The 14,414-nt window shown below is 46.9% G+C and overlaps 1 protein-coding gene across 3 annotated transcripts in view; it reads right to left on the bottom strand.

Annotated features, from left to right (window-relative positions):
- The window catches only part of ACP3 (acid phosphatase 3), a 38,477-nt gene extending 24,491 nt beyond the window's left edge, over positions 1–13,986 (bottom strand). For 2 of the 3 annotated variants that reach the window (XM_057492591.1, XM_057492590.1), the window contains exons 1-2: positions 13,600–13,806; positions 3,001–3,096 (exon numbers count right to left, since the gene is read on the bottom strand). In XM_057492591.1, coding sequence (XP_057348574.1) covers positions 3,001–3,096; positions 13,600–13,707 — 204 coding nt within the window. In that variant the 5' untranslated portion in view covers positions 13,708–13,806. Of the gene's footprint in view, positions 1–3,000; positions 3,097–13,599 lie in introns of all 3 variants that reach the window. The other variant, XM_036932503.2, reaches the window with a different exon arrangement.
- Positions 13,987–14,414: the final 428 nt, after the last annotated feature.

Genomic DNA, 14,414 nt, shown 5'->3' on the forward strand with positions numbered 1-14,414 from the left:
ACCACTTACTGATGATATGTTAGGAGTATGTTAAAAACTAAATTTGGACCCCACACCTGCCCTCCTGAACTGGAATCTTTGAGATGGAGCTCAGGAATCTGTTTTTAATAAGCTCACTAAAATTCTGATGGCCAATAATCATTGAGAAGCATTTCATTAGCTCAGTGATCCTCAAACATTACTGTGCATTGGAAGCAAAATTATCTAGGGGTACTAGTTGAAATGCAGATTCCTCAGCATTTCCCCAGAGATGCCTGCTCATTAGATCCTGTGGGTAGCTCTGGAATCTTCATTTTAACACATGCCCCAAGAGATTTAGATCCATGTATTAGAGCACCATGCTTTGAGAAACACCGCATTCGAGTCTGTCTAATCTGGAGCCTCGCCTGAGCGTCAGGATTCAGAGGCTATGGTCACTCTGGCTTCTGCTTGGCCCCGCCCACTCATCTGCTTGTCACTCCAGGTTATCACAATCATCACCACATCCCAGGATGGGAAGGAGACAGGAAAAGAATAATGTGTGCTTTGAGGTTTGTGAGTTTCCTAAATGATGTGATAGTTGAAGAAGGAGGTATTTGTGTCTCATTTGTTATTCTAGCTTACAGCTGACTTCGGAGAAATAGTCATCTTCTATGGAGCAGTGGTTTTCAAATGTGAGTCTGCACAGAATCACCTGGAAGACTCATTAGGACAAAGATTCTCAGGCTTTAACTCCAGAGTTTCTAGCTTATGGGTAGGGCCACATTTCACGTTTCCGACACATCCCAGGTGCTGATGGGGTTGCTTGTCCAGGGGCTGCACTTTGAGAACCACTGATCTAGAGAGCCACTGCCTTGTCGTGTAGATGGGAAATACCTGGCCAAGGGCAGCATTCTGGGCTCTAGAATCCTGCTACATCAAGAGTGGGCTCATCCCAGCATGGTATCACCTAGAACTGTCAAAAATGCAGTCTCCAGCCCCACATCAGACCTGCTGAGGTCAAAACCACGTTTTCTTTTTTTCCCAGCTTTATTGGAAAACAAAAATTTATATAATTGTCATACGTCACTGTAAAAATTTCAGATGTACAGCATAATGGTTTGATTTACATACATTGTGAAATGATCGCCACAATAGGTTTAGTTAATACCCATCATCTCCTGTAGACACAATGAAAAGAAAAAGTAAAAGAGAGTTTTTCCCTTGTGATGAGAACCCAGGCTTTGCTCTCTTTAACAACTTTCACGCGTGCTCACTGAGGCGTGAGCCATTGTGCTCACATCACATCCCTAGTGTTCATTTATCTTGTAGCTGGAAGTTTGTGCCTTCTGATCGCCTTTCTCCTGATGCCCCCTTCTGCATCTCTCACCACTGGTGACCACAAATCTGATCTTTTTCTATGAGTTTGTTTGTTTTAGATTCCTTATGTAAGTAAAATCATACGGCATTTGTCTTTCTCTGACTTATTTCACTTAGCATATGCCCTCAAGAGCCATCCATGTTTTTGCAAATAACAGGATTTCTTTGTGTTTTTTTTTAATGGCTGTATATTTCATTACATATATATGCATTTTTTCATTTCATTATATATATATTTCATATATATAAATATATATACACACACATATATCTCACAACTCCTTTATTATTTTATCTGTCAGTGGACACTTAGTTTGTTTCCATGTCTTGGCTATTATAAGTAACACTGCAATGAACATGTGGGTGGAGGTATCCTTTTGAGCAAGTGTTTTTATTTCCTGTGAATATTAGAATCTGAAATTTCACAAGATCCCCAAATGACTCATTTATGCCTGAGAGCTTAAACACTAGGAGAATCTGATGGCTAGTCAAGAGACTCCCAGAAGAATCTAGATCCTACAGATTGGAAGAATTTTTTGGTTCTACTGGAAAAGTAGAGCAGGGGAACAGGAGTCTTTATGGAGCCATAGTAATAGCAGCCCTAAATTTTCCTAACCCTTTTCTCATTTAAGGAGCTAGAGGCTCGGTAGGCTATGGTGGGAAGAGCTCTGAAGGGGAGCCAAAAGATGCTGACCTCCAATAGCCTGAGTTTTCTCCTCTATGAAACTTTGTGGCTAGGTTAAGACGGTAATTCTCAGCCTTGGCTGCACATTAGAGTTGAACGATCAACTGAGGGGCTTCTACAAGCCCAATATCCAAGCCATACCCTAAACCAATTAAATAACAACCTCTTAGACAGACATCAATGTTTCTTAAAGCTCTCCAAATAATTCCAATGTTTAGCCAAGATTAAGACCCATTAATTCTGGAGACATACAACTCTAACATTCTATGACATTTAAAAAATATCTTTAAACAGTGCTTTGGTTAGGACAGACGCAATGCACATGGCCTTGTGGCTCTAAACAGAAAAGCCATCTCTCTTAGAAATGATGGGTAGGGGCGCTGGGGTGGAGGCCACACACCTTGCTCCCAAGCCCACCTTGCCCTTCAGCACTCTGTAGGAAGTAGGGCTCCCTGGGCTCAACTGACCACTTATAAGAAAGGCTCAATCCCAATGTATCCTACTGAGAAGAAATCAAATTCAGTATCAGCTCTTCCAGGGAAATCATGTTTTCCCAGCCCTTCCCATGTTCTCTATTTCCCAGGTGGAGGCTGAGAAACTAGGGCTGGCCTGTCAGTATCTCAGCCGTCTTCAGCACCTTTAAGCCCACATATTCTCCTGTCACCCACTCAAATCTCTTAAGCTTTAATAAAGCCAACAGGGTAAAAGAAATCAAAGTAGACAGTTCTATACACTTTTCCTACAGTTACTAGTCAATAAGGGGGACTTGGTCATTATCTGAATTTACCAAAGTTAGCCATTAGTGCCTCTCCATCCACAGCTGAAGCACATTTTAGGCTTTTAGATCCCAGATAATTGTGCAAAATACTTTCCTAGATCTGAGAAATTAGCTACATGGTTTCAATATATTACAAACTCCAGCAGGACTTAGTTTCCGTTGAGACTCTTGGCAAGCTTTAGCTGGGAGACCTACCAACCTGTGTGAGCTGGCCAAATCCTTGGGGCCACGAGGACTCCTTAATGGGGTCATTAGGAAAGGTTTCGATGGGACTTCGGTCTCCATGCCTAAACACCTGGAAATAGATTGAGACAGTAATGTTACAAATCTTACTTCATCATAACAGATTCTGTTCTGTTCATCATAATAGATTTTCTTCTAAACCACTGGTTCTCAACTGTGGCTGCTCATTGAATCAACTCAGGCATTAAAATAAGTTCTGAAGTCTGGATCCCAGACCTGTGATTTTGGTTTAACTAGTTTGGGGTGTCGCCAGGTCATCAGACTTCTAAAGACTTCCCAGGCAAGTCTCAGGTTAAGAAGCACTGTTCTAAGCTTCCTGATGCTTTTCCCGTGTTTCAGGTAATGTAGTAACAAGATGATCAGCCATTAGAAGGCAGACGGTTGGTGCATGGACACTGGTTTGTACAACAGGGCAGGAAGGAACCCAAAGCTTAGCAAGATCACTTTATTACAGACAAACTCTACATTCCTTCCTTAATTACAGTTAAGTAATAAATGGTGTTAAAATTCTACATGTATGAAAAATTGTGGCCTTTAAGTGTTACATACAATTCATGACCATCTTGAGCCAATGATTAACTTAAGGACATTAGGGATAAAGGACTTGGGGTGGAGGGAGATTAGAAAAGCTCATTTTTAACACCTAAAGAACATTCTGGATTTGTATGCATGTCATACAAATGTCTTTTGTATGCATGTCTTTTGATTGCCCATTTTGCTCTTTGGGGAGAGTAGTCTGGACTTTTGAAACCTCACTATCCAATTCTAATGTGCTTTCTGAATAGAACACCAAACCAAACATAAAGCTATTTTGGAAGCAAAGATAAGGGAAGTAAAACACTCAAGAAATAAAAGCTACAGCGATGTAGCAAACATTTTTAATGCAGAGGGGGGCTGCCTTACACCATGCATTAGCTGTGATTTCTTGCACTTGTCATATATGTGTGGATAAAGTGAAGGTTCCTGTGGCCAGGATTCTCACCTGGCCCTGGTTGGCTGGCTCACTACACATGTGGGCAATGCATCATTATTGACTCCATATAGACAGCTCCGCCCAGTGCTCTGGGTGACATGGTGGCATGGCTGCAAGGCTGCAGGAGAGCAGAGCAGAGGCTGGAGAGGTGGCAGTGCCGAGGACAGAGCCAGAGGATGGCTGTGTGGGTGGAGAGGCCCAGAGGACAGCTGTGAGGGCAGAAAAGCCCAGAGCCCAGCTCGCTGCATGCAGACTTGCTCTGAGTGAACGGGATTTCAGTGATTGACCGGCCACCATGGAAATAAAGTTGGGTATAACCCTTTCACCCCAAGAACATTCTACTCTGATTTCTTTGGTCACACTGAATGCATAGTGAACTTGCCCGGGGCTGAAACCCATTGGCAAGACAATGTTCCCTGTGTCACATGCTCCACTCAAACAGAGCCATGGGGCTGCCCTCTGAAATCCTGTAAAATGGTTCAGTAGACACAGAATGAGGACCAGTCTCAAATTTTAGTCATCTTTGAGATGAGATTCCCTGAAAGTGAGGGATGCTCCCAAAACTTGGGGAGTATCTCTGATATCTGAAGAAAACTGATCTTTTAGCCCCTAACCTGATGAGAAATTAAAATCTCAGTAGAACAGGCTAACAGCAAACAGATGGACATGGTATATTGGATCTTAAGAAATCATTTAGGTCAGGTAGGGAATTGTTGTCCTGCATGGTTCCCTTATGGCAGGAGGAAAGGCTGCATATTTTCTGAGGAGCACCTGCAGTCACTAGTCACTACAGGTGACTTGGCCATGATCGGAAATCAGTGAGGCTGATCGTTAGTGCCTACGTGTTTCTACAATCAAAACACATTTTAGACTTTTCAAATCCCAGGTGATTGTGCAAAATACTTCCCCAGATCTGAATAACTAAAGTTGTATGGTTTCAATAGATTATAAAATCTACTGTACAGTTTAGTTTCCAGGGTTTCTCGACCTCAGCTCTGTTAACATTCTGGGCTGGGTAAGTCCTTGTGGGAGGCTGTCTCAGGCACTGTGGGATAAGCAGCGGCACCCCTGGCCTCTGCCCACTAGATGCCAGCAGCCTACCCAGTTGTGACGGCTGAAATCCCCAGACCTGCCAGTGCCCCCCATGGGTGACACCAGCCCAGCCAAAAGCCCCGAGTCAGCCAAAGAGGGGTCAGCAGGGAGACACTGACACCAGTTCCTGCCAGCCTGTGACCATGGCCCCTCACTGTTTTCTGAATGATTGGCCCTGTAGACAATTTAAGGCACCAGTGACTCCACACAGCAGTTACCGTTGTGATATTCACTTCACAGCAAAGAAGTGACCTGCCCAAAGCCACCTGTGTGTAAGCGGCAGGGCGTACATCCACACCTAGGCTGTGCAGCAATGCCAGCACCCCCTGTGTAAGAGGCTCACTACTCCTGTGCATAGGCACAACCTTCAGGGCCCACAGTGATGCCCTGGGGCTGGGGCCTCTTCCTCTAAGATTAGGACCTCTGTGTTTGGTGGGCACAAGTGCCTCCATGCACCCAGTGCAGGAAGCATTCTTGAGCTTCCTGAGTTTTTCCAATTCAGCTGCAGCCTTTGGACTTGGCCTAAGTGCTCTTTTAGTCTGTGGCAGGCAGCCTTCGTCACTGCAGCTCTGCGGAAGTCACCTCCTCTGCTCAGCTGTGCAACCACACCGTGACATCGTTCACAGCCTGAAGTGTGTGATGAGCACCGGTGGTCACTGCAATAGGAAGACATCCAAGATAACAACTACCCCCTAGGCTTGTGCAACTCCACAGCTTTGTACAGTCCTGTCCCCTGCTGTCCCTCTGCTTCACACAACTCCCTGGTGGGGACAAGCTGGCGCTGTTACCACCTGAACAAATAAGGAGCCCTGGGCGCAAAGAGACTGAGTGAGCTGCGCCGACCTCCCAGGGGTCGCGACTGCTGGCCCCATCACGCTCCCTCCACCCCCTTCAGTCACAGCTCACTGTTCTCAAAGGAGCCATGGCTTGGTACCCACACAAGTGGCCCTTCCCTGTCAAGTCTGCTAAGCAGATCTGGCACGTCCCGCAGGATGCGGAATGTGGAGGCGCTGGTGAGGCCCAGGAAGGCAGCTGGCCCAGTCCTTCTCTCTGCACAGCCAGCAGGAGCTCCTAGAGAAACGTCCATCCAAGTAGGTTAGTGATTGCCTGGAACCCTCTAATGTCCTCTCATTCTATTACAACTTTGTGGGTTTTGTTTTCTGTTTTCAGAAAATTGTAAAGACATAATAAAAGTAGACATTTTTATAATGAGCTCCTATGAGCCCACCACTTGCTCCATCAATCATTGACTCATGTGGCATTTGTAGCCTCATGACTCCCAGACAGTCAAACATGTCCCTCTGTTCCTGTGTAATTCAAAGCCTTGCTCCTCTAGACATCCCACCTTAAACTCTGCTAAGCCTGCTCAGCCACAGGCCCCTGCTGTCCGACCCACACACTCGGTTCATTCAGTCTCGGGGCCGACGGCCTTCTGCCCGGAACATCCTGCCTCTGCTGCTTCTCCAGGTGCGTAAGCTCAACCACTGAATTCAGGTCCCTCCTGAGAAAGGGAGCCTCTGCAGAGAGGCCTCCCTTGACTCCCATTATGAGGAAACTCTTGCTCTCTCTCATCACACAGTTTTGCTTTTATGCCTGATATTTTCTTGTTTTTCGTATGTGTATGTAAGTATCTGGCTTCCTCTCTTCCCATTAAACAACTTGGAATCAGACCCCTTGCTGTCACAGGCACAGCGCCTGCCCCAGGCCAGTGCCAGTGTGAGGTAGGTACACATACAAAATGCCTGTTTTCATGAAGGAGAGAGCCCTGGGTGGGTCTGGCTCCATCAGGACACATGGCTTTCTTTTCAGTCTTCTCATTCATAAGGCTTTTGATTTTCCTCCCTATGTATCAACACAGTGTTTTCTTCTGCTTTCTTCTGCTCCATTATTTGTGCCCTTGACACCTCCTTTGTGCCTTTGCTTCTGAAACAATGAGTCACCCCAAGCTAGGCTAGTGCCTAACAAAGCATCATGCTGTCCTTTTAGGCATGGGGTTTGAGACGCATCATACAACTCTGGGGTGGCTCAGGAAACCCGGGAGAGACTGTGGCTCACGGCGCTAAGCCCCACTCCCTGTTTTATTGGGAGTCTTCCAAGCAACAGTGTTGTTGCACAAACCTGGCCGTGAGTAAAAGTCTGTTCCAGTTTCTTCTTTTAGGAACTGAGAAATAAGCCTGTTAGTCAAGAGAATTAAAAAGGAAAAGAGTTTGGGCAGAAATGAATGAGTCAAGTGAAGGAACACCATGCAGGAGCAGAAGGGAAGGTAGCTGTGCGAGGAATCGAGGTGAGAGTATGTCCTCACTCCAGGAGGAAGGCAGGAGGGCCACTCCCTGGGGACATCCTCCCAGGGCCCAGGAAGAACACGGGGCCTGCGGGAGAGGAAAGGGAGAACCATGTGTTAGGCGGTGTGGAAACTGAGCTCAGAGAAGCTCGAGCTTTGAGTCAGTTAGACCTGGGTTCAATTCCCTCCTTGTCGAGATCCAGCCAGTGACCCTGGGGAAATGATTTAAACTTCTGCATGCCTCGATTTCCCTCTGTGTAAAATGAAGAAATCATTATTTCCCATGCAGGAGAACCATGAGAATTAAATGTGGAATGTTTACAAAGCTGCCATCATAGGACTGAACACCCAGGCTGCACTCAGCATATGTGATTTATGATTATTATTTTTGTTGTACTTGTTACATATTCAGGCCTTTAGCTTAGCCACCCTCTCTCCTCTTCCTGCTGGCAGGAGTTCACAGCAGCAGATAAGGCAGATGAGAACCTGTGGAGGAGAAGGGAAACGTAACCCTCTCCTTCAAGAAGTATTTCTATTAATTTCTAATCATGTGTCCCCCATTTTTATTTTCTTGACTGAGAGGAAGAACTACTTACTCCTTTGGACTTAGGACACTTTGAAAGTTTGAAGTGCCTATAGTGACAACCTGGCTGGCTGAAATGTCTTGAGCCAAATATAATTTATCTGATCAGTTCACCACCCTGAAAATTTGCAAATTGCACTGGCATAAAACCAGGGAGAAACTTGTGTAAAGAAACTGAACAGACCTCCTGCCTGGCCAGCACCCAGGGCACAGTGCTGCCCAGCAAATGTCCCTGCAGATCCTGACGGTCTCTGCAGACACCTTCGCCTCAGCCGCAGTGATCAGGAGCCAAAGAGCAGGAGCCGTGAGCCTGCAGAGCTGCCTGTGAGTGGAGGCAGCAGCTCTGGCTGTATTTTCCAGCGGAGGGTTTGGTCTGGGATGTGTGACGCCAGCCCACCGGCAGGAGATGCGCCCCCGACACCACACCTCGAGTCGCAGCGGCCAGTACAGCGCCAAGAATTTCCAGTTCCGTTTCTATTACTCTTATGTGATATCGAGACAATACTCCAGGTCTTACTGGGCCCTCGGGGACTCAAAATACAATATAAAGCCATCTAGAGGGTAATAACATCTTTTAAATAACAGGTGCACAATGGTTGAAAAGAGTGATAATCTGTTTAACTCTTGAGTCACATTTCAAATGTATATTTTTTCCAGGTTTTCTTCAGGCCAGATGTCTGGGAAGAAACTGGTTAAACATAAGAGAAAAAAGACATATAGATGCTTTTGAGAATAAAGAGAATGAACGGGAAAAAATGGCATTTTAATTTACTGGTTATATGAACATTGTAAAACGCACACATGGGATAATCGTCTAAGTATAATAACGGTTACAGTGTTCTGGGTACTTTCTAAAGAGGCTTGTAAGCACTTGTATGTACTGACTGAAGCCTCACAACTCCATGCGGTACTGGGGCCCCCCTTTGCACTGACGATGTGCCTGAGGGCAGACTGATGGAGGCCCTCACCAGGGTCGCAGAGCTCGTGGGGCCGGGAGCTCCTGAGCGCAGAGGCGGCCCCCAGAGCCGCTCCCCGACTCCATGCCCTTCCCTCCAGACACCGCACACAGACGCCTTTGTCCTTCGCGTTCAAACGGCACCTGGGAGAACCAGCAGGGGCTTCTCGAGGCCGACTTCTTTTTCCCGCATCTGTGGAAGAACTCCGGCTAAAGCTGCCACGCTGCGCGTCTGTGGTCTTATCCCCTGGTCGGCTCCTCTGGTGTGCACAGCTCGTTTCTCTCCACGAATTTCAAATGTTTGGTGCCCGTCTGGCCCCGCGCCTCTGAGGCGTCACCGGCAGCGCCTCCAGCGGCCGGATCGTCAGACGCAGGGCCGTTGGGTGCCTCTCCTCCTCGGGGCTCGCATCAGCCCGGAGGGATCCTGCCTTCACAAGTTTTAAAATAAACTCATGCTTTCTTTTCCAGTTTTACTGCTTTCTGATCCAACTTAGGTCCTCACTCTGCCCCTCCTGAACTGTGCCGATCCCCGCCAGGGCCTCCACTACCCAAGCCGCACTTGATGAGAAGCGTGTGGCCCCCGAGGGAGAGCGGGTCAGACGGCACGGAAGAGGGGCGCTTGGGCGCCGACAGGAGCCAGCCCGCGGTTCCGGCGGGGCGCCACCGACGCCGTGGGCTCCCCCTCCAGACTCCCCCTCCAGGTTCCCCTCCAAGCTCCCCTCCAGGCTCCCCTGCCACACTCGCCCTCCAGGCTCCCCTCCAGGCTCCTCCTCCAGGTTCCCCCACCAGGCTCTCCCTCTAGGCTCTCCCTCCAGGCTCCCTCTGGCTGCACACCGGCCCCTGACCGACTCAGGGGCTCCAGTCTAATGGCGGGTCATTCAGAACCTCCGAACCGTGATGTGAGTCAAGAGAGCCTGTCCCGAAGGAGCGGCACTGTGCGGTGCCACCGGAAGAGGCGCCTGAGACAGTCGGATTCAGAGAGGCAGGCTGGTGGGTGCCAGGGGCCGGCGAGGAGGGAGGACGCAGAGTTTCTGTTGACTGGATAAGGAATTTCAGTTTTGCAAGGTGGGGAGTTCTGCAGATGGATAGTTCTAATGGCAGCACAACAGGGCGAATAAACCTAAAGCCACTGAACTGTACGCTTAAAAATGGTTAAGATGAAAAATTTTATGTTCTGTGTATTTTGCCACAATTTTTTTTGAAAAGGAATAATTCATGACAATCTAGATTTTATCCAGAAAGTTGGAAAGCTTGTTGCAGACTGATGATGCCCAGTAGCACCTTACATTTGTATCGTGATTCATACTTGCATCTGTCATTTGAACCTAACAAGTCTGTGAAGTAGGAAACATGAAATTATGATTATTATTCCCAACTCTAAGTTTGGAGAACTTGACACTCGGCTGGACTAAGTGACTAGCCCATGATCCCATATCTGAGTTAATGAAAATTCAATGTTTTCCTAGACGCGGCTTTTAGTTTCATTTTAGTAAACAGTATTAGAAAATTTGTAATGGTATTGGACTGCCAGCCTGGGGAGTTACCGCCCATTCCTCACCTTCCCAGGAGCAGCGAGGCAGGAGTGCGGCAGCTGCTGTCCCAGAGGTGCAGTGATCTTTGCAGGTACACAACCACAGCAGGAAGTTACCCATCCCACCACAAAGATGAAATGCTTATGATTTGGAGGTTATTTCCATCAATGATATTCTATGACTTGAATAAGAATTTTGCATGGCCAACCATGCAGAATAACCATCAGCCCTTTCTCTGTAAAAACCCGGGTGGAATGAGAAGGAATTTTTCTCTTTATTTGAGGTCACCTTAACTTACAGTTTTCCCCTGGCTTAAAATGTCATTTCCTATTTATCAATGGAATAATAATATATGAGATTCCTTTAGAAAATATCTAGTGGGTGTGTGTGAAACAAGATTGATTACCCATGAGTGATAATTATTGAAGCTGGTTGATGGATACACGGGGATTCTCCATACTTATTATCCTTTCTACATACAGACAAAAATAGTAATTCTCTAAGGGTTTTCTGTGGGACACTGGAAAAAAGGAGGAGGTAGATTCTGTAGACAAAGTTTAGGAAATACAATTTACTAAACCCTTTCCTTGAAAGCTATGGTAGATATTAGAATATTAAGACTCTGAGGAGTCCTGCACTTAAGACACCTTTAAATACAGTTTAACCAATGTTCTGCTCCCAAAGCCCATTTGACTACTGAAACTCATTTTTTACCAAGCAACTCCTATTAACAACTTGTCAAACTAGCATTCCTTGGAGGCACATGTAGGTGAACATGTTTTAGGAGATTATGTGGCAACTCTGTACCTGAGAGAGAATAAGGACCAACTGAGGACTGCTGCCACCCTTTCTGACAACAGCCTCTCAGAGCTGGGAGTGTTTGTTCTTGGGCCGCAGAGCAACAGCAAGGAATTCATGAGTCAGACAGTAAGTCGGGCACCTGCAGGGGGGTCTTAGCCCCCTGTGCTGCGTCACCCACACAGCAGGAACATGGCCTCCTGGGCCACACAGCCAGGTTCGCATCCTGACCTTACAGAACAGCTACCAGACTTGGCAAACAGAAATGGAGAATGCCCAAATAGTGCATGATGCATACTAAAAAAAAATATGATGTTTACCTGAAATTTAAATTTAACTGGGCATCCTGTGCTCCCTGGTAACTCTACAGGGCTGTTGGGAGGATATTGTGTCATAAGCTGTCCTGAACTCTCAGAACAGTGCCTGGCACACAGAAAGCACACAGCAGCCATTGGTTCTTGTCATTAATATCCCCACTTCACTCAGGGGCACCTTTTTTTTTATTCTGGTTCTCCTTGTTATCATTTTCTGAGGATTTCTCTAGGCATGTAATTTAACCATTTGTAGTCATATATTTTCTATATGAGTTAAAAAGTGATATTTTCTCACTGAAGTCCTTAGATAGAAAGTATTTTGTAAAGGCCAAGAAAGATGTATTGAGTTACTGTCCATCTACCACGAATGGAAGAAAGTCCGTCAGAAAACCTGTGAACATCAGCCTTGTGTAGTAATTGTTAATTTTTTTACCTCCAAGAGAGACAACTTTGTAAGGTTTTTCTTAGGGAAAAACCAACTTATAGTCCCTGAACATATGGTAGCCAAGAGTGGAAGGGAAGAAAGAAGGCCCACACAGTCCGGCAGCCCAGGGAAGTGGGCCTGGGCCTTGGTGAGCTGCGCAGCGGAGCAGCAGCCACGTGACGCCAGCTGAGAGTGTGCTGCAACACCTCGGAGAGGATCCCCATGCCACCCGCTTGTCACAGCTTTCCAGCGTTGACAGTGCAATTTCTGTGGAGTCCTTGCACTTACTTAATGTGCATGTTGATAAGAAACCCGTGGATAGTACTGAGTCTGACACATGGATTTCCCTACGGATGGTACATAATATTACAGTTTTCACCACAGACGGCTGACAGCTGGTGAATCATTTATAGATACACTGATGGTATATTTCTCTGGTTCTCTCATTGTTAACTCAAGACCTAGTAAAGATTTACTGAACTAGGAATGATGGATGCATAAATATGTGGTGATGAAATTTTTCTGTAGAAAGGAATTCTGAAAACACCATTCAGAAAACATAAGTTTCAGGTTTAATTTTTTAAGAAAAATGTGAGTTCACTCCAAATTATAAAAATAAAATTAGAGTATACTTACAAAACAAAATTTACTATTTATCAGCATGCTTTCATTCAATCAAAGATAAACTGTGAGGAAGACAATGAGTTCCAGAGAGATTGAAAAACAAGAAGAGGGACAGGAGCCGAGGGACAGTGAGCAAAACAGGAAAAGGAGAAATGGAGGTACAGGGAAATCTAAGACAGCAACAAAGGGACACAGGAATTAATTCCAGGACTTCGATGTAACATGGTTAAGTCCCCTTTGCAAACTCTCTACTTTCAAACAACGCCAACGGTGTATTTTCTTTCCTTAACATCGTGCATTAAGCCTTCACCTACTTTTCACAACTTGTCACACATACCCTGGGTGGGGAAACGTGATTTCAGTGGTATGGGGAAGTCAGAAATCTCATGCTTAGTTTAACTTTTATGCTTCAAAAGCTGTTTATTTTAGCATATCTTCCAATTTCTTGTTAAACAAAAGGGGAAGGGGCTACTTAATTCAGAAAATGACTGTTCTTCGGTTTGCCAACAAGTAATCATTAAACTGAATGAAGCCGGTTTAATAAGGCTTCTCCTGGCCTCCTGCGGAGTCTGCATTCGAGGCAGCTAAGAGGTTTGGTAATTAGATGTCTGCCTGCAGATGGGTCACTCAAGTAAAATTTATCTCTGGTAGTAGCCCCTACTTTCGGAAAGACCCAAGTTTAGATTATTCTAGGTAGTTAAGGAAGAGGCAAAGGCTTCTCTTGAGCCCCCCAGAGTCTTGATTTGCCTGCAGCTCAAAACAGCTCAAACGCCGAAGGGGCACGTGTGTTACGTAGTCAGTGACTATATACAGCGAGAGCAAAATGATCAGAGCGCAGCCTTAGTGTCGGGGCCGGTCCTCCGTGGGGAGTGGCTCCGAATGAAGGGCGGGAGTCAGAGCTCGGCCTCCGGGGGTCGAAGTGAGGCGGGCTGCGACCCGACGCTAGGCTGCGGGCAAGCAAGGAGCCGCGCCTACTCACCACGGTCACGAAGCGCAGGTCCCTGGCCGCCGCGCCTGGTCCTCGCCAGCAGGCGAGCAGGAACCAGAAGCCTGCCGCCTGGGCGCCTGGGAGCGGCGCGGCTCTCATGGCGGCGGGAGGCGGGAGGTGCCGCCTCGGTGCGGAGCCGCCGGCGGGGCAGGCTCTTAACCGAGGCCTGGCCAGGGAAGGAGGGCCCGGGAGGAGCCCGCCCAGGACTGGCAGAGCCTCCAGGTGGCCTGGGAGGGGGCCCGGCGAGCGCCGGGAGGAGGTCCGGGGCTGGGGGGCGGAGATCAGGGGCTGTGGTTTCAGGTAGAGCGCTGGGGCCCGGAGTCGGGAGCTCCTTGGGGTTACAGAGCACTCGGCAGAAGTGTTTTTCACTTCATCTTTTCTCTAGATGGGATATTGAGACGGGGACCATGGATGTAGTCAGAGTAGGGTGAGGGCCTCCGGAGGGGTCGCGGGATATTTGCAGTCAGAGCAATGTAACTACAGTCAAGGAAACCCCCCCTACTAAAACTCTATGTTAAACATTGAGCTCTAGAATCATTCTTCAGTGAGATCAGCTAATGTTCCCCAGATAAAGAAGAGCAGCACATGTTTTATTATGCTAATCATTTGTAGCCACGTGTAAGATTCACTTTAGCATGCTAAAAGGCCCAGGCCTATGTGCTGTCTTTCCTCCTTCAGATCTGACAAAGTGATTTTGCAAACTGAGCAACTAGCTTAGCATGCAGACCCAGCTGTAGACGGCATGGTAAAAAGCAGGAAGAATTCCATCTTAAAGATAAGATTGCATTTCAACACCCAGGAAGTTC

Source organism: Manis pentadactyla, chromosome 14 (assembly GCF_030020395.1).
Source record: "Manis pentadactyla isolate mManPen7 chromosome 14, mManPen7.hap1, whole genome shotgun sequence".
Lineage (NCBI taxonomy): Eukaryota > Metazoa > Chordata > Mammalia > Pholidota > Manidae > Manis > Manis pentadactyla.